Below are 20376 nucleotides of genomic sequence, written 5' to 3'. Positions count from 1 at the left end.
GCTGTTTGGTGGGCTGTGTGGAGCACAAAACTCTGTGCAGCTGTGCACCGTCCCCTGCATCACAATCTGCTCCCTCCAGCCTGCCAAACAGTTGTGTGGCAGGCTCGCAATTCTCAGGGGATGACCCTCCCCACACAATATCCTCCCCATGGAAATCACGCTCTCAGCCCACTGCTGTTTGGTGTGCTGGCAGCAGTGTGATTGTGGAGTGGGGTACAGGGCGTAGGGAGGGTCATTCCTGCAGGCCGCCTTCCCAAAGGAAATTGTGCTGCCCACAGGTGTGTGTGTGACTGGGTGTGTAAATGTGAGTGCGAGGGGGACCAAAGGGGCCGCTGGCTATGGTCCGGCCCACAGCTAGCTCCAGGCACACCTACTGCCATGGAGCCCCTGAACGTCCACCACCATCACATATAGACCTTGGGAACAAAATGGTCGCACATGCCCAGTCTAGATACAGGTATCCCCAACCTTTTGGGGTCTGTGGCATATTTGGCATTTATAAAAAAAATGGCATGGATGCAGCTACAAAACGTCAACTGTGGGGGGCATGGCTAGTCAGAAAATGGCAGCCATGGGGGTGTGACCAGTGTCACAGTATTTGGAGCACCCCCCCTCTGTGTGTTTTCTTGCTCTATGTGTTTTCTCACAGAAAGAAGATGCAAAGAGAGAGAAAACAAAAAGAACCTGCAAACGTACATGCGCATATACACCCAGAAGAGAGAGACAGAGGGAATAAACGCAGACGCAGAAGAGCATCGTTCACCCTGTACAAGTGAAAGGGGTGATTTCGCCTTTCATTTGCATTGGTGATGAGGGGTGGGGGAGCTGTAGTGCTGAAAAATGGTGGGGGGGGCGCAGTAGTCCCCCCCCCCAGCACCAGGGACGGTGTTGCCATGAGGGTCCTTGGCAATAGGAGGGCTTCTCCTTCACACCAGCCATTTTCAGCAGTGGAGCCCCCTCCACCCCATGCAAGTGAATGGAGCAATTTCTCCACTTACTTACTTGTGCGGGGGTGGGGTGGGGTGGAGAAGCTTCACTGTCAAAAAATATCTGGAGGGGAAGAAGCCTCCCACTGCCAAGGAATCTGACTTTTCCCTATACAAATCAGTGGAGAAATCGCTCTATTCACTTGCATAGGGTGGGGGGTGGGGAGCAGCAGGAGGCAGGAAGAGCCTGGTGGATGCTTTGGCATGGCCTTATGGGCACAGTGGTTGGTGCTTCGTTGGGGATGCCAGATCTATAAGTTCCCTTGCAGATCTCATTGCCCTCCAACAGGTCCCCCTATTGTTATCTTGCTAATATACATTCTTCCCTTGTACTCTCTTGTGTTGTTGATTAATAGCAATATGATAACAAATTAAGGCTTCAATTGAGATACTAGCTGACCTTCTTTCAAGTCACCATAACCACTGTAAGTGCTGGCATGATGGAAAACAGGGGCAGGTGACAGTTTGTGCCTGATCTGATACATTCTGGCTTTCCTTCCCCACAGCTGAATGGCCTCTCCACCACCAGCCCAGGATTGCCACCACTGGCCTCCACTCCTCTCTATTCCAGTTCCAGGATCCATAGTACTTGCTCCAGAGCCAGAGACATCCCCAGTAAGACCCAGGAACCTCTAGGGCAGCCAAGACGACGGGGGCGCCCCCCCACTAAGCTCTTCAAGCAAATTGAACAGAAATACTTGACACAGCTGACAGCACAGCCTATACCTCCAGGTAAGAGAAACCTCTGCATTTCCCTTTTTCTTTTCTGCAGTTTGGACTGGATATGTGGGTGAGTTTTTAAGGTACTGATAGATGGTTTAGAAAAGGACTGTTGGGGAGAATCAGATAGTTGTCCCTTGTAAGAGGACAAAGACTGCAATCTGTCTAAAGTGACAGTCCCACACCCTAACCCCTGGAAGCCCTATTCCACAGTTTATAAGGCTTTGTAGGAATTGCCATTACATCTTCATGTTTTTCTCTACCAACACGAGGACTAGAAATTTGCTATTTTTGAAACAGCTCCCTAGAATTTTGTATTAGATGTCATATTCCATGTGGCTAAGAGATTCCTAGAACATAAGAAGAGCCCTGCTGGATCAGACCAAGGGTCCATCTAGTCCAGCATTCTGTTCACACAGTGACCAACCAGCTGTCAACCAGGAAACCACAGGCAGGACATGAGTGCAACAGCACCATCCCGAGCCTCTAAAGCTCCTGATGGGTATCTCTTCCTGTGTATGCCAACTTGTCACAACCCCCAGTGTGTAGCATTTGGTAGCTATCAGCCCTCTAATGTAGAAGCTGTGACTGATCGGTGGCACCAGGCTCTAAGCTAGCTCCCACTCCCTCCCCGTTGTTCCCTTGCAGAGATGCAGAGTGGTTGGTGGTGGTTGCAGGATCCAGAAGAGCTGGAAACTGTGGTGCAGGTACTGCACCCACGAGGGATCCGTGAAAAAGCCCTGCATAAGCACCTTATCAAGCACAAGGATTACCTGCGGGAGGTGTGTGCCCGAGCTGCCAATGGTAAGAGCTCCCCGTCCTGTGGGCTGGAGGGATGCGGTAAGCCCTGGTGCCTATGCTACCACACGCCTAGTCTCTCTGACGGGCTCTTCTTGCCTTCCCACCTAGATCCCATCTTCCAGACTCATCCTGAGGGTGCCAGCCACCCTGTCTCTCAGGAAGCCTTGGCCCAGTGGTCGATGGCTGAGCGGGCCTTTGAGACAGACCTGTCTGTGCTTCAGTGGGTGGAGGAACTGGAGCAGCGGGTACTCATGGCTGATCTGCAGATTCGAGTAGGTACCAAGACCCGGTGGAGATTGCATCCCTCCTGATAACTGTATGTGTCCATATTAGTGTGGTAACGGAGGCTCATGTTGCACAGGTCATCTTCAAGGTGTCTGGCAATCTCTAAGTCTGCCATGACCATTCACAACCTATATTTCGGTCTCTTGCAGTTACTAGGGTTGGAAACATATTAAGAGAAAGAACCCAGGCCATCTAAACATATTATTATGGGGCACAGGGGAGAAATTTATAGTAGCATTTTCATTCTTACTTATGAGCATTACTCCCCTAGGAGACCACTGCTCCCAGCTGGCACCCTTGCAGCTACACTGTCCTGCAAGAAACTAGTGGATTTTAGATTGAAAGTTTCTTGGGAGCAAGGACCTTGTTACGGCGCTTCAGAGTTTCATGTACATTGCTGTCATTGTAATAATAATTCCAGCTGGCTCATTTTGATGGGTTGGCTTCACTCTGGGAGTGCTTTTCATTCTAGTATGTGGGGGCTCCTTCTGGATCTTGCTCTGGGCACCTACACCACAGCCATTATCATTACTGAGTGTGCTGTTTTCCAGGGATAATGGCACAGGGAACAAACAGCGCAGCCTCAAAAGTCATAGAGCTGCAAAGTCTGATTTTGATTAATATTTGGCGAGAAGACTCCCAAATGCTTCTGGGAGTTCCCCAAATACATTGTAACCATCTCTTCCTGCCCTGCGCCACCTCACTGCTTTTCGTTTTGGTTTTGTTGCCTTTTCTCCAGGGCTGGACAAGTCCAGATCCTGATTCTGTTCGAAATGACTTGCAGTACTGCGAGCATGAGCTGGAGCTTCTGGAAGACATCACCATCAAAAACCGGCGTGAAGGACCAGCCCTGCAGCGTGAAGCCACCCACCCTCTAGACCTAGCAGTGCTCCGCCTGGCAGACCTGGAGCAGAACCTGGAGCGGAGATACCTCAGAGAGCCCCTCTGGCCTCCGCATGAGGTGGTGGTAGAAAAAGCTTTGCTGAGTAACCCTAGTACCCTGGAGCTGGGTACCACAGAAATGTAAGAGTATTCCCTTATTGTTGACTGAATTGGCTGGGTCCTACCCCTGGCCTTGAGAATAAGGACTTACGTATTAGAAATGTGTTTTGGCCTAGGGGCCCTAAAGTGAGATCATGTTAAAAAACAAACTAATACTGTAAATGCTGTTGTGAAATAGAGTGAATATGAACATTTTAGAGATAGGAGGTTTGGTTAAGTTCCAGGTCCCATTGCCAGACTGTGGTTGGTGGGTGTGACGTGACCTTTTAAGTGATAGATAGCAGTACATATATGTCTTACTGCAAATGTCAGAAATCTGGTGAATGTTGACATTTACCAGGAGTCTTTTTGATATAATATATATATATATATTTTTAAGAAAAACGAAACACAACAGCAAATAAACACACAATACACATACACTAAAATATCTCTTAAGATTGTAAGATAACTACCTTTGGCTCCCCTTACACAACAGATGTTTGTTATTATTCTCTAGTTCTTATCTTAGTTGTATATCATACATTGAGTTCACAGACATTCTCATTTCTCTCCTAATTTTAACAACAACAAAAGAAGAGAATTAACCATCTCAAAGTTCAAAATCCACATACACAGATATCATTTTTCTCTATTTCTTGTACAAATTCTATGAAAGGTTTCCAATCTAACATAAATGTAGTTGTTGATCCTTCTTTAATTATAATAAGTTTTGCCATCTCTGCCAGCTCCATCATTTTCATGATCCACTCACTCACAGTTGGGATTGTTTCATTCTTCCACTTTTGTGCATACAATAACCTTGCATTCATAATTATTTGAGCCTTCTGATATACCAGTTTCACCCAATTTATAAAGTTTTCTCCAAGGTCTACTTCTTCTAAAGTCTTAATTAAAAATTTCCAGTTGAAAATTATCCAGTTGAGATTATCAAACCTTTACCAAGAGTCTTTTGATTGTACAAGGTTCAGCAGGATATGTCAGAAATCCTGGCAAGAATCTGCTTTTTTGACACTTAGAGCTGTGACATGGTAAATGTCCTTTCGCTGTAAATGATGGAATTAAGAGTGATATTTGGAGAAGGCATTCAGTTGACTGTGACATTTAATTTTATATTTCCCTGTGGACCTGTTTAAGTCTTAAGACATACCAGTAAATGTCAACATTCACCAAATTTCTAATGTTTACCTAGCAATATATATGATAATGGGCAAGGGTACAGTGGAGGATGGATCAAGCTAATGAGTTGAAAACTAATGTAACCAGGACATAGGTGGTTTAGAGCGGGTGGGCTCTGAGCCAAAAGTTGTCCGTGGGCTCTGTGCTTCATACATATGGGCTCTGTGCCTTTACAGAGCTTTGCGTGGAATGTTCTAGAGCTGAGCATAGTTTTGGTAGGAAGTTCAACTTCACCCATGCCTTTCTCGCTAGTTCCTTTTCAACTGCCTCAACAGCATCTTGGTGTGTTCTCCATCTCTAACATTCTTTGGACTCGATGGTCTTATAAGCCCCTTCCAACCCTACTAGTCTATAATTCTTTGTCCAAGATCAAGCTGAGTTTTTCTTCACCTTTTTATTATTCTCTTGGGTTTTTTGCCTTCTTGTTCTTGTATACTTCTGTATTTTCATTTGCTGTTTTTGTTTCTCTCATATTTGCACCGTCAGACATCTCCTCAATGCCTTGAGCTTATGGCCTCGAAGGCACCGTTCCGTAGATGTTCTAGTTGTGGGAGTAAACTGCCTCCCTTGAATGAATGTTCACAATGCCTTTTGCACTTCTGAGAGGTCTGCTTTGATGATTCGTGCCCACGTTTTCAAGGTTTTACTAAACAAGCCCAATGAAATAGGTCATCACAGGTTCGGGCTCTGCTGTAGGAATAGCACTACAGGGTATTGATAATGTCCCAAAACACACAAGAAAACAAAGAGAGACAAGAGGTAGCCAACTCAGGATCTGCAGCATTCACGAGTGCCTTCAGTACTGATTAGCTCAGCAGCGGCTGCTGGATCATCCCACTTCCAATAAAGTACCTACTGTTTCCATCTCAGAAGGGGAAATTTGGGAATGATCACCAGAGCTGCTTTCCCAGTGAGGTCACTGGCCACCCACCTCTCTTCATGGGAGACCTCTTTGATGGTCACCTGTTCCTGTGGGGCCTCTCCAGGATCATGTTAACACCAGAGGTCAGATTACACTCTACCTGCCACAGTTGGGATTCATTGGAACGGATATTCTGGCTTGCGGTCCTATGTATCGGACAGACAGTTACCTCGTTGCTGTACCAGGACTCTTCCAGATACTCCATCTGGGATGACCCTTGATATCATGAATCTGGAGTTGTTCATGAGTAGGATTGGATTCTCAGTAGTACCGCACCAGCCGCTCACTACTGCCATGGTATGAATGTCACCCATGTCATAAGTTTGCCTCCACCATCTCCAAACCACTGAAGGCAGAACCGGTGGCTTTGAGGGCTATTAGGGATGCTACCTTTGTGACCCCTGCTTTGCCTGCTTGTCTCTGCTCCAGCAGCGTACCTGATCATGAGTTCCCAGGTGCCACTATTCATACCAACAGCATCTTCTGATGCTCATTACACAGCATTGGTACCAATACCATTTACATCGACCATATTTTCATTGGTAGCAGTGGCAGTACCGGTGACCTCAATGTTGGCTGTTTCCATAGCGCAAATGGTGCTGCTAGTGGTACCTATGCTTTGAGTTTAGGCTCTGCTGGCTATAATCTTCTCTATAGCTATGCCTTTGGTACCAATCCTTGCTGAAACCCAGCGGCCTGGTTCAATGCAACCATGGACACCTCACCAAGGTTCCCTTCCATGTACAAGTAATGCATTTTGCTGTGAAATAGGTTTCTGTTGGTGCTGAAAACTAGGTTCAAAGGAGTTGCTTAGTGTGTTGGGGTTCGGACCCCATCCCTGCCTTTTGGGCAAGTTACTTGTCCTTTGCCATGCCTCCCATGGTATCAATTTTGTGGTGGTGCCCAGGTCAGTTTCTCAAATTGCCAAATGCGCCCACAGCCCAAAACATTTGCCTGCCCCTGTCAGGAGCGCCCTAGCTGCCTCTTGCAGTCCCCTCCAATAGCCAACTCAGGACACAGACGACGAGGATTCTTTCCAAGGCTTTATTCCTTTATTACTTTATGACTCTTACAGATACTAATCACTAGCGACTAAGCAAGGAACTGCACTGGGGATAGATAGCAGAGTAGCCTAAGCTCCAGGTAAGGCAGTTGGTCCCTGTCTGAAGGAGAACCGCGGGAAGACTCTGAACTTATGGTCTAGGGAGAGATCCTCCCTCTTTCCCTTGGGTCCTCGGGACGCGACCATTGTTTGAGCGCCAGACGAGCGGAGCGCCTCCTTTCGGTGCCCTCCCTCTGTCGTCGCTCCCTGCGTCTGCGCCGAGCGTCCAGCAAGCCCCCCTCCCACGCTTTCTCACTGCCAGGGTCACTATCTATCCCAGGAATGCTGGCAGGAAGACTCTCTGCCAGCTGCAGGGCCTGGGAGGGATGAACGAGCTCCTCTCCCACGGATTGCTGTTCTTCCTCAGAATCAGAACTGCTCTGGGGCTCTATGGGCTCAGTTTCCACCCTGACAGCCCCTGCTCCAAGTGTTTGGACAATCAGGAACATGAATGTGTCTTCTTGTTCAGGCACCTGGGACCTAACTATAATTGTAGAGGCAGCCCAGAATAAGTCATGCCAGAAGATCCATACGCCCCCAATGGACCTTGAGGCCAGGAAGCTTCATGCCATGGGCATACTCAACCACTGCTTTGTCACTCAGGATCTCCAATTGTGAGGCCCACAAGACCCAACCATTATCAACGTTTTGTGGGAGAAAACAGTGACCTTCTTTGGCCACTTCCCAGAGGACAAGTGGTAACTGGCCAAGGTATTCCAAAGCAAAGATTGCTGCCTTGCTAAACAGCAGTTTAACACCTCCCACAATACGGTGGATTGTGGTTCTAAAGCCATGGGCTGGAAGACATCCATGGCTTTGTTTGGCATGTTTAACACAGGAGGTCAAAACATGCATAGAATATTTATTTATTCATTCATTTATTTATTTAATTTATATCCTGCCTTTCTGTCAAAAAATGACACTCAGAGCAGCTAACAATAAAATACAGATTAAAAACAAAAGTTTAATTAAAACATAGTATAAAAACAAATTAATTAAAAGCACAACGGTAATTGAAATAAATAACACTCAACCAATTAAAATCCCTTTAGCAGCAGACCAGTTTATATGCCAAAAGCCTGCCTGGATTCACCTGCCAGTGTGAAGACAAGCTTTTTTCTGAATCCATCAGTGCCACTGGAGTTTTCTCTTCATTCCCTGGTCATGTGCCACAGGGTTGCCTTTTACCTGGACTGGGCAGTATCCCTTCATAAGATGCAGAGCCTCTTTGTCTGCTACAATGGGCTGCATTGACGACTTCCTGTGTTTTCACAGCACTTTGCTAAGTGGTTGAGTTCACTAGTGCCATCTTGTAGTGCAGTTTGACATTTGCTCATCCCAGTTTCTGTGTGGAGGCACTCTGTGAAGGCGGTTGCGGCCTCTACTGCCTTCCGCTGTGGGGTTTCTCTCCCAGAGTTATGTAGAGCAGTCGCCTGGTTCCAGCATTCCACCTTTGTTCACCATTATAAACTAGATGTTCGGGCAAGAGCAGATGCACCCTTTTGCCAAGCTGTCCGGTCCTTGTTGCTGACCTAATGCACCTACCCCACTTCCAGTAGAGCAGCTTGCCAATCACCCGTATGTGTGATGCTCAGACCCACCCTCCATCCCACTGCAGGTGCTCTGGTTCCTGCTCTGCACTCTTTCTGCTGCAGTGCCCTCTGGGAACTGAGTGGGAAGGGCTGGAGCCATGCTGCTTGAGCATGCACACTGAGGGTGGGGGCAGGCTTCTCACCAAAACTCTGGTTCACTTTAGAATATTTTGAGTGAGGCTTGGCCACAGAATCCATATGTATGACTTCACAGATGCATGCAAAGAACCACAGTTACAGGTAAACAACCTGTCCTTCTGGGTTCTCCTCTCAGGTCTACCACTGAGATTCAAGTGATGTGCCTTTTTCTTACTCCACATGTTTCCATCTGGAGTTACCACTGTAAGCCTCCAAGCTAATAATTTATTTTGCTGAGCAAAATTACTTTCCCCCATCTAATTATTTTTCTTTTGCAGTGCATACGAGATCACGCCCCGGATGCGGATGTGGCGCCAAACCTTGGAAAGATGCCATAGTGCAGCCCAAGTTTCTCTGTGCATCTACCAGCTGGAGCGCTCTATTGCCTGGGAGAAATCAGTTGTCAGAGCGGTGAGAGCACTGGGCTGGGGGAGGAGCTGTTTCAGGGTAAGAAGTGTAAGCAAGTAAGGAAATCAAAGCAAATATAGGTAACATGTGAAATTCCTAGTACAGAGAAAAGAGAATTGATTCTCCTTGTGGGCTTCTTTTAGAGGCAGGAGTGTGGTTAAGCCTGTACGAGGAGGAAAGGAAGCCGTTGTGGAACCTATGGAAAGATAACTCCATTCTAAGGGGGTTGTGAAGGAGCTAAACTTTGGGACAAGGGAAAGGGAAATCCTCTCAGAGCTCAGCTTTCTCCTTGGCCCTCTGAAAGAGGTTTTGGCTGGCTTGGAGCTGGTCCTCACCTCTCCTTGTTCTCCCTGCCCTTCAGACTTGCCTAGTGTGCCGAAAAGGGGATGATGATGAGAACCTGCTGCTATGCGATAGCTGCGATCGTGGCTGCCACCTCTACTGCCACCGGCCCAAGATGACCGAGGTGCCACCTGGGGACTGGTTCTGCTCCCTCTGCATTGCTCAGGTGCTGGCTCCATGTGGGCTAGAATCTGTCCCATCCCAAACTCCATGATCTTTCCTTCTTGATCGGCAGGGCTTCCTTTACCCCTACAATTTGTAGCGAGATAAAACAGCCTGTCCGTTCTGGGGAAGGAAATGGGGGGGGGGGTGTGCGTGCGCACACGCATGCATGCATGTGTATGCACACACACATGTCAGGGAACCTGCAATATCCCTAGCAGTTAGCACTAGGTTTTTGGTACTCTGACTCTGCCTTTGGGGAACCCCTTCCCTAAAATAGATTCTTAACTTGAATTGATGGTAGTCTCACCACCCTCACCCCCACCCTTGCAATTTCTCTCTGGTGCAGATGCATGGAGAATACCAGGATGAATATGGCTCTCCACGACGTTTCAAGAAGCGGAAAAGTGGTAATTCTGGGGCTTTTTTTGGGAAGGAAGAGCTTAGCCCTCGATCTCGGGCAACAGCATCTCAGCAGCGCAGTAACCTGACAAATGTGCCACCCCGATACTCAGGCGAAGGCCTCTCTCCCTCCAAGCGAAGAAGAGTGTCTACACGAGGCCAGAGCGCTGACCTCACCTTCTGCGAGTAGGTATCCCATCAAAGTCTGGGGCTGACAAGAATTTTATGGAGCAGGCTGAGGGAGGAGGAAAACATGGGGAATGGGATTAAGCCACATGAAGGTTGGAATTGTTAGGAGAAAGAGGGTGATGCTGAAGTGTTTCAAGTGTGGGAGGAGCTAATTCTTAGTTTGCTTTACCCTGGGAAGAGATTTCTGATAAAGTCCCTTGGGCCTGCTCCTTGGGAGAGTCTTTCACCTTGACCACTGAGCTGTTCAGTTAGACTAGCCCCTAACTCTGTATTGGCCCCATTTTATCAGGATCATCTTGATGGAGATGGAATCACATGAAGCCGCCTGGCCTTTCTTGGAACCAGTTAACCCCCGGCTAGTGCCTGGCTACCGAAAAATAATCAAAAATCCCATGGACTTTGCCACCATGAGGGCGCAGCTGCTGCGTGGTGGGTGAGTACAAGGACGGAGCTTGTTGACAGCAGGGCCAGCTCAGAACATTTTGAAAAATGGCACCCCACCTATAGTAAATAACTAAATGAAGGAGAAGAATAATTTCAAGAAATGAGTCTTCAGTACACAAATCTGAGGCTGCTGCTTTTATCTACTTGTATTGACCAGCCCTGGTTGGAAAGTATTTTTTTATATATACACATTTTTTTTTATTTTTATATATATATATATATATATATACATACATACACATACATACATACATATACACACACACACACACACACACACTATTAATGTGATAATTTTGCACAGTTGGAACTAGCACATGCTATGCCGTGGCTCTTCGTCGTCTCTGTGCATCACACATATGGGCTCTACGCCTGCGCAGAGCCTGCATTCGGGAAACCTCGATAGATGAGGAACACTGTTTTTGGCAGGAACCCTCCCCAACCATCCCGCTGGGCAAGTCCGAGTGGGTTCCCGCCGATCTCAGTTCCTTTTCGACCGCCATTGCGGCTGTCTCTTCGGGAACTTTGTCCATTTTGTTAGGACTTTAGTGCTGAGGTTTCTCTTCTTTTTTGTCTTTTACTCTTTTTCTCACTGTATCTCTTGTTACCTAAAAAAAAAAAAAAAATGTAGGTTAGGGTAGTTAGTTCTTTTGTCTTGTTTGCGTGCAGCACTGAAAGGCCCCCTGCAGAAAGTGCATCTGCTGTGGCAGCAAATGGCCACCATCGGATGGCACCGTCGGATGACCACCATTGGATGGTCATTCTCTATGCCTTCTTTGTCTTGGGGAGGCTCATGTCGTGGGGACTTGCCACCATTGTCAATCTTTCTCCAAGCAAGGTCGTAAAAATCGTTCTGATAGATTGAACTCAGTTCTGTGGCAAAAAGCTCTTCAGGCGGTGGACACCCGGAAGCCCGAATCTTATTCGGAGACCGCAGGAGCTAAGAAGATGCCGAGATCTGAATTAGCCTCTCCTCCTTGATCCTCATCAGAGGTGGAGAGAGTAGACCCACCTACTCCTGGCTGTTTGCTAGTAGTTTCGATGGCTAAGAAAACCTCCAAAAAGGCCAAGCATGCCAAGCCGGCGACAGAGACTGTGCCGAAGAAAAAGGAGGTTAAAAAGACTCCTCCAAGATCAATAGAGTCAGGGATCCTTCCTCCTGCACCTCTTTTAAACTCACCAACCCTGACATTGCCTTTGGTACCAACTGCCACTGTACCGTTGGATCCTCTGTCTATGGTCTTGGAAGGGGAGATTAGAGACCTTTTCCCCGTTCGGCATCAACCCGATCTCAGCCCTCGGGACCAACGCTTTCAGTCACCAGGATCACAATACTGTGATCGAGGATCGCAATCCTCTTGATATGGAAGACCACCACTTTCCACAGTTCATGGGGATCCTGCTTCTCGGTTCCAGTTGCCCCTTCATTGCTGTGACGAAGAATATCGCAGTAGACATGGTTCCCCTCAATAGGGGTGGGATTGATACTCGGGCTGGTTCATGCGTCCTCCAAGGTCATATCAGTGTGATGGTCACTTAGAAGAGATTATGATCTGTACTACAATCGTGCAAGATACTTAGGAGCAGCTTCTTGATACAGATCACAGCCATCAGCCTCAGTTTCATGCTCACCAGATACTGACGTTTTCCAGCAGCCACCTCCAGTGCCTCTGCGCTCGTCTTCTTTGCAGTTGGCTAGAGACAACACAGGTCAGACCTCTCCAAATCTTCCTGTGCCAACTCCACCCATACAGGAGCAGATTGAGCAAGTAAGGGTTACTGATCAGACGGAACTGCATCGGGATCCGCTGGAGGACTGTCAGCCAGATTGCTCACCTTATTCCTCTGCCCCGCCCTTTATTTCGGCTGTTTTGTGGTGGGTGCCCGAGGCAGAGCTTCCCTTCCAGAGGATCTGGGCCATTTTCGGAACAAGTTTTATCAATGGCACAGTCGTTAAGAATAGAAGTGCACCAGCTGACAGAAAAGGGCCAGGACCCAGTCTTCGATGCAGTGTATTCCAAGTCTTCAGTACCGGCAGCGATCCTGTTTCTGCTGACTCTTTAAACGGTGAAGCAAACCTGGTCTGCCCCATCTTCTGTGGCTCCCACAGCAAAGAGATTGGAGTCTATGTATAAAGTGCAAGAGAAGGATGCCACGTTCCTTTTCTCACACCCACAGCCCAACACAATAATAGTCAACTCAGCCCAGGGTTGGTCTCAATGGTCTCATGCATCTCCAGTGGATAAAGAAGACCGTAGACTTGATCTCCTGGGACAAAGATTTTATTCATCGGCGGTGTTGGGACTCCATGTTGCAAACTACCAAGCCATGATGTCCTGTTATCAATTGTTTTTGTGGGAGAAGATGCATTCCCTATGCACTTACCTGCCAGAAGATCAGGGAATTGGCCAGAGGGTTCCAATCTGAAGCAGTTCAGCTTTCACGCCAGCAAATCAATGCTGCATGTCATCAGGTGGATTGCTGCATGAAATCAGTAGTGGGCTCAGCTGCACTAAGGCATCATGCATGACTCTGGTCCGCAGGATTAATACCTGAGGCCCATTCTAGAATTGAAGACTTCTCATTTGACAGAGAAGGTCTATGTAATTCTAAGACGAATTACCAAATGGATTCTGTACAAGAGGCCAGAACAACAGCTAAAAAGATGGGAATTGCGCAGCCTCAACAGCAACAATACAATCGTATTGACCTTGTCGCTGGTTTAGACATCAGCTTTCATACTTTGAGAAACAAACTGCAGACCGTACCCCCGGTACCAGCCACAGCAGCAAAGGAAGCAATACTCCACTGCTAGATCTCGTACCAACCGTACTAAGCCTGACCACTCCTCCAAGCAGCGTCTTTGACTCTGCCCCGGCTCAAGTCGGTCAGCATCTCCCTGTCTTGCAGTTTCACAGTCGTCTTTCTTTCTTCCTCCCTACTTGGTGTGCGATAGCATCAGATCAATGGGTTTGGCTGTTGTTCGTCATGGATAAAAGATCGAATTCAATACTCCCCCTCTGGTGGGAACTGTACAAGTGACCATGCCATTGGTAGCATTGCATCTAGAAACTGAGTTGCTCCTTCGGAAGGGAGCCATCCAGCATGTTTCTCCCATGCAAAAGAACAGGAGTTTTTTCTCTCGCTACTTCACAATTCTGAAAAGGGACAGCAGAGTGCGCCACCCAAAAACGAACTTTTTTTTTTTTCAGTGAAAAAATTGTGCATGGAGCACCACGGAGTGTTTTGGATGCCATTTTTTCTTTTCTTTTTTTAAAATTAATTTTCACATCACCCTGAAGCCTGTCCAGGGGTGGAGGGCGAGGGGGAACCTCCCAGAGTTGCCCACCCCTGATCTATAATTTGCCAATTTTGGATAACACATCATACATCTGATGGTGGATTTCTAATCCATAAAAGCTTTTATCATAATAAATGGGTTAGTTTTTAAGGTGCCCCAAGACGCTTTGTTGTTTTTTCTATTTCTCATATTCCTAATTAGGTTTTTTTTTTTAAACCCTCCACTTTGTTATTGTCCACATGTTTACAGAGAGCAAGATAGGAAGGAAGAAACTTTGACTCTGGTGGATTGGTAAGAAGGCCCAGTCCAGTGGGAATGGTAGGCAATGCTCACTTGCTTTGCTCTTTAAACTTTAACCCTGCACAAGAGAATTTGCAACTGAGAATGCTTCCTTCCTGATAAATGGAGATGATCACGAACAAACTTTTTCTCTGTTTTTCAGTCCTACTGCTGTTAGTGACCAGACTTAGCCTGTTACAAGTTGCTTATGCTCGGCGCCTCCTCCCTTTTCTAATTAAGCCCACAAATAGCAGTGGTTCAAGCAAGGGAAATTGGGCAGGGGGAAGGGTTGCTCATTGCCTTAATCTGGCTCAGAATGTTGTAGACCTGAAGAAAGTAATAGCTGTAATTCAGAGGCCACACCTCCAGATTATGCCATGGCCTGTTACTTTCGAAATTTCCTGCTTCATAACCAGTAGGAAGAAATGAAAGGAGGAGGATAGAGTGTGAGAGATGGGAGATTCGTAGCAATTAGAGATGAATACAACAGTGTGGGTTGAGACGAGCCTTGAGTGTTGTTTATGTTGTTATAGAGCTACAGCAGTTCCCACCTGAGTGGTGGGCTTCTTAGCCTGGAAACTGACCCCTGCTCTTTGACTTCCGTAGGTACACAAGTTGTGATGAGTTTGCTGCTGATGCTGCCCTGGTGTTCGACAACTGCCGGACCTTTAATGAGGATGAGTCGGAGGTGGGCAAGGCGGGGTTGGCCATGCGTCAGTTTTTTGAGAGCCGGTGGGAGGAATTTTATCAGGGAAAACATGAGACAAACCCATGAAGCTGGTGGAATGGGGAGAGGTGAGAGGAGCCAAAGGGGAAGCCCCTCCCCTTTCCCCCTGTGCTGCACACTGTCTCTTCTGGAGCTCTTCTTGCTACCTGCTGATTGATTCCCCCCCCACACAGTGACTGGACTTGGACTGGCATTTAAGAATGGGGGCGGCTTAACTCACCGCCTGGATCCTCAGAAGCCCTTTCCTCACCTCTTCGCTCCAAGCAACAGAAACTCTCTGACTGTGTAAGCCAAAAAAAAAAGTTTCCTTTTTTCAAATGGAAAAACAACCACCCACGACCCCACCTTAGCTGGGGCTATTTAATAATAGCAATAGTTCTTAGTGAATGTGTAAGAACACTTTTTTCTGTGCAGTGTCAGTACCATGCATTAATGGCCAGTAACGTGGACGTTAAGTTTTCCTCCTTTTTAGAGTCGCGTTGAAATGTATAAAAGCAGATCACTCCTGCCTCTGGGAATGACGACCTTGATGACACTGAAACATGCTGCTTCTATTCCCCCACTCCTTTGGCCCTCCCACTTCTGTCCCTCTCAACCCTGCTTTACTCCTTCTGAACAGCCACCATAGCTGTGGCCAATTCCTTCCTCCAAGCTCTTAATTTCCTTTCTGAAACCAAGAGTATGGCTAAAAGTTGGTGTGCGTTTGGGGAAGGAGTGGGATGTTGAGGGACTTGGTCCATGTGAGTGCAAGGTGTGCTCCCCCCTCTCAAAGGTCTCATCCCTTCCAGCCCTGCATCTTTTGTGTAACCAAGATGTACTACTTCATTTGAGAGGTGATCCTAACTCAAGTCCTTTGTATAAAAAGGGGATCATAAGGTCCCAGGTTTGGCTAATCTAGATCAACATACCCATTTGCACACACTTGCTCAAGTTGGTTTATTCCATATTTCGTTTCTAAGGGAGTTGAACAAAATGGGAATAATCCAGAGCAACTGTCCACCAAGGAGACAATATCAACCAGATCATACTTTTGTCTAGGCATGCAAACCATATTTAAACTGGATTAACCTTCTCACTATCCCCACCCCAGCTCCACAGGGAAGTCTTCAGCAGGGGCAGCTCATGAATCCATTGTGGTACACTGAAGCAGACTTCTGTGAGAATACAGTTCATTTTCCCTCTGATTGTGGGTAACATGCTGGAATGTATTGCTAGGCTACAAGGGACCAAAGTACAGGAGCTTGGAAGAGTGGGGATGAGGAAACCTGCATCTTGGGAGGGACTGGATTTTTTGATGCCCCCTTCCAGCTCATCAGGAGATCATATAATGGGATCCTGGCCTTATTGAGTGTCTCCCCCCTTCCCCAAACTCTGCCCCAAACTCTGCCCCAAACTCTGCCCCAGTGTTATTCCTCAGGGATGGCTACTTTCTATAAAGCTTGATCTGCACTCTATGTGTATGTGTGACGGGATTGTTTCCTGGCTTGGAACATGACTCTGAATTTATCATAGGTCTTTCCTCCCTGAGAGAGATATGGGATTAACTCCATTAGAAAGGAAGGAGCACAGCCCTTCCATCCTTTAATGCAAGGGTGGACAGCATGTGGCCTGCCCACTGTGTCCCATGCCACTGCCGCTACTGAATTTCCTGCAGCTGTGGCAAAGGTTGCACCAATTTAGCAAGAAAACAAGGTGTGCATGGAGCACACGCCTTGTTTCCTTGCTAAACTGGTGCAACTTTTGCTGCTGCCATAGCAAGTTTAGAAAGGGTGAGGTGAAGCCCCCAGTGGGTTTGGAGGGAGTCAGTTCAACCCCCTGACCCCCAGAAGTTGCCCACCCCTGCTTTAATGGTTATCTGAACCTCAAATTCGGTGAAGGACAAGGTGATGGAGAACTGTCACTGTTTCGTTCTCCTCCATGTTGGATTCCTGTTTCCTAACCATGTTTTAACCTGTGGGATCTAAAGTGCAGCTTCCTTTGGTTATCATGATTGGGATTCTGCCTCAACAGAGCTCTGGACATTACATTGCAAGTGAAGATAAAGTAGTAATGTGTATATCTCCCTCATGATATGTGTCACTGTGGTTGGAGGTGTTAAGTTCCTTCTTAGTGTGGTTATACAGGAAGTATGAAAAGAGGAAGCCAGAGAAACCCATGCTTAAATGGTCATCAGCTTTCCATAATGTCCACAGCTGTCCTCAGTCTAAAGATCTGAAACTGCTTGTAGGTATTTCCTTTAGCTTTTGCCTACATTTTCTGTGTAGTGTTTAATCCCCAGATCACACACACATACATAACCAATGTGAACGCTCTTACTATTTTAGCCTACTCCCTTTTTGAACGCAATTCCAAGTATTTTCAGAGGGGGAAGCTTAATTGTGATTTGTTTTACCCATAATGATTTTCTCATGCAGGCAATGGTATTTATTGCACTGCACCAGTGCCAGAACCACCCAAACCAGAATTGGTTGTAAACCTGCAAGAATAGAGCTCTATGTGTGTGTAGAGGGCCCTGCTACAGCCACTGTTCAGATGAGGTATGGGTTACTCTAGCTTCAGGGAGTGATTGAACAGCATACACAACCCACTGGGAACATCTGCTGAACAAGCTCCATGGTGATGAATGAGAAACGTGCGAGTACATCATCATCTGGCCCGTGTAGGAGCTATTCTGGTGGACTGTGGCCATTCTAAGCAAGTCTGATGCAAAACAGAGCTTTGGCCCCTTTTTTCCTAGCACACGGCTGCAGGTGTTTGCATTTGCATTTCTGGTGCTAGACACTTAGCAGATTCAAATATTATTATTATTTATTACAAACAGTTGTGATTGAAGCCAGACAATCTCCTGTTCAGTCACTCTCTCCATCACTTGCCTCTTACAGAATGAAGCAAGAGAGGGATAGAGGTCACAGCAAAGGCCTTCTTAAAAAACAACTAGTCCTAAAAAGAAAGGTCCCCAAGACAAGCATAAGAAGAATGGGCCATCTTTGTTGTTCGCAATGCAGTATCTCCCTATCAGTCATCCCTTCATGGTATGTGGGGACCTACTTGCAGTCTGTATTCTAAGTAAAAACATGATCCGGGAGCACTCGCCTCACACTGTTGCTGAGCAATGGTTTCTAGGGAGACTGCTGCTTAGGGAAACATTTGCTTGAACTGTGCTATGTTCGGGATCATAGGCCTTGAGACCCCTCATATCCTAGACCACCCCAACTGCCTGCTGAGCTAGAACGAGGGCACTGCTGTTGCTGGTTTTTCTCCAGTCTCTGCTCCAGAATGCTGGACCAGTATTCCCTAGGCTGGTGCAGAGGCAAGGAGGCATATGGGACTGATTGGAGGAAACAACTTGGTTCTTTCACTTTTCTTCCACCACTTTGGGTGGATCAGAGGGGTAAAAAGCCACCCCCTGGAACCTTAACTCCCTTGCTGCTTTTCATATCCAGCCTAGCTCCTCAAACCATTCTAATTACGGGTATCACTTAGGGGCAGAAAAATGGCTGGCAGGGTCCCATCAGGAAATGGCTTTCCTCCCTGATATCCCAACTGTGCCACATCTGAGTGAGGGGTGTGTGTGTGTGTGTATGTGTGCACGTGTGTGTGTGTTTCCCCCTACCCGCGTCGACCAATCCAATTGCAAGAGCACTGATGTAAGTAAAACGTAACCACAGGTGATGTAGCCTGGAGACCGAAACCTCCCTTACTGTGCTTCCTCTACCCCAAACTCACTTCCCCCCCATGGTTTTCAACAAAACGTAGCCTTTTTCTATCAAATAACCTCAAACTTTATTTTATTTTAAATTTGGGGATTTTTTTTTTGCTTTTAAAATAAAGAGATAGATTTGAAGTCTATTTGAAACTGACTTTATATTATGCATAAATATTTATATTTTATCTAAACTTGTGCTGTAACAACTTCTTTTGGTTTTTTTTTTAAAGTAATGTTTTTTCTGATCTGTTGGGGTTTTTTCCTTGGTCATGAGAAAGCTCTAGAGTTATGGAAGTGTTAATTGTTGGATTTTTGTTTTGTTTTGCTATAGAAATGTTGACTTTTTAGATTCAAACCCTCACACCTTAAAAGAAAGAATCCAGGTTTGTCCTAATCTTGATCTTCATTAGGGGATATGGTCTGTCAATCAGTTTATAAATACCTTGTTGTTTTTGAAAGTTACATGGATTTTTTAAACTAAATTGAGAATCACAACTAGAATTGGCCTTATTATTTAACCACTGGCTTTTTCTTCCCCTTTCATCTTGATCTGATATCAGAAAGGAACCAACCAACCCATCATCTTGTGAGATGCTCTGAACAGCATGAAGGGGAGGGGATCATACTTTTTATATGAATAACCAAATGTGTTTGTTTTAGTGAATTTTTGATAATGTACAGTTTTTTGTGAATTTAAATTGATTTCTTTCTATATTTTTAGGACCAACCTCATTTTTAATAAGGTTTAAAAGGAAGAAAAAAAAGTATAGAATTCCTGTTTGTTTCCTTGTGATGTTTCCACAAGTACAGATGTTAGAGTGCTTGTCAAGTTTCAAAGAATAAACAAAAACCAATCCACGTTTGATAGAGAAGAATATACTTGAGAATGTTGTCTTTTCTCATCAGAGCCTGATACAATCTGAATGTTAACAGCTGTTGGGCATCCTCTTGATCCCTCTTATCCCCTATTCTTCGGCAACCCAGTACCTATTAAAATATTAACCAGCCTGTGTGTAATTCAACCATCACCAGAATGCAACATCCTGAGGATCTGTATAAACTTTCATAAAAAAAAGAAAAGAAAGGTGTCTAGCTCTTAATGCCGAAGCAGAGGCTTGGCAAGGGCATTCATAGTTAGTGCAAGGAGAAATCCCATTAGCCAAGGTGGGTGGGAGTTTCCGGTGGTCCAGTGCCCCTTTCCCATGACTGCCAGAAGCAGAACCAATCCAACTGCACGATTCACACATATTAAACTTTTCACGGTGTTGACATTTTTGGTGTGGAATTTTGAGTGGTGTTTATTTGTAGAGAGGACACAGCCCTCAGCCTGGCATGACCTTCTCTGTTGGAAACGTACTGAGCTCAAACTGGAGCTGTCCACTTCCTGCACAAAAGCAGCCCGGTTTCTGCATTTGGGATCCAGGCCAGCCTTAGCTACTTGCTTTCTTTTCTCATTTGGCATCAGAGGGGGAAAAACTAGATCAGCCTTCTCCAACCTGGTGCCCTCCAGATGTGTTGGCTGGGTCATACTGGGAATTGTAATCCAATACATCTGGAGGACACCAGGTTGGGGAAGGCTGGACTAGATCCACCTAGCCTTTCAGCTTGCTCCTCTCAAGCAATAGTAGAGAGAGATGTTCACACCATGGTGGCAAGCAGCCATGTTGTGTGCAGCCTTCCAAGAGCTAG

At 46.4% G+C, this 20376-nt stretch overlaps 1 protein-coding gene across 5 annotated transcripts in view; it reads left to right on the top strand.

Moving 5' to 3' along the window:
• The window catches only part of BAZ2A (bromodomain adjacent to zinc finger domain 2A), a 60785-nt gene extending 41223 nt beyond the window's left edge, over positions 1 to 19562 (top strand). For 4 of the 5 annotated variants that reach the window (XM_084837120.1, XM_084837119.1, XM_084837122.1 and 1 more), the window contains exons 21-29: positions 1493 to 1718; positions 2355 to 2510; positions 2616 to 2779; positions 3532 to 3815; positions 9006 to 9138; positions 9497 to 9643; positions 9989 to 10227; positions 10520 to 10663; positions 14861 to 19562. In XM_084837120.1, the coding sequence (XP_084693246.1) occupies positions 1493 to 1718; positions 2355 to 2510; positions 2616 to 2779; positions 3532 to 3815; positions 9006 to 9138; positions 9497 to 9643; positions 9989 to 10227; positions 10520 to 10663; positions 14861 to 15029 (1662 nt within the window). In that variant the 3' untranslated portion in view covers positions 15030 to 19562. The remainder of the gene's footprint in view (positions 1 to 1492; positions 1719 to 2354; positions 2511 to 2615; positions 2780 to 3531; positions 3816 to 9005; positions 9139 to 9496; positions 9644 to 9988; positions 10228 to 10519; positions 10664 to 14860) is intronic. The other variant, XM_084837123.1, reaches the window with a different exon arrangement.
• The last annotated feature ends 814 nt before the right edge of the window (positions 19563 to 20376 follow it).

This window comes from Heloderma suspectum, chromosome 2 (assembly GCF_057233095.1).
Source record: "Heloderma suspectum isolate Gila_16-S chromosome 2, 16-S_ref, whole genome shotgun sequence".
In the NCBI taxonomy this organism is placed as follows: domain Eukaryota; kingdom Metazoa; phylum Chordata; class Lepidosauria; order Squamata; family Helodermatidae; genus Heloderma; species Heloderma suspectum.
Note: the sequence above shows the minus strand (reverse complement) of the source record. Positions and strands in the feature narration are given on the sequence as shown.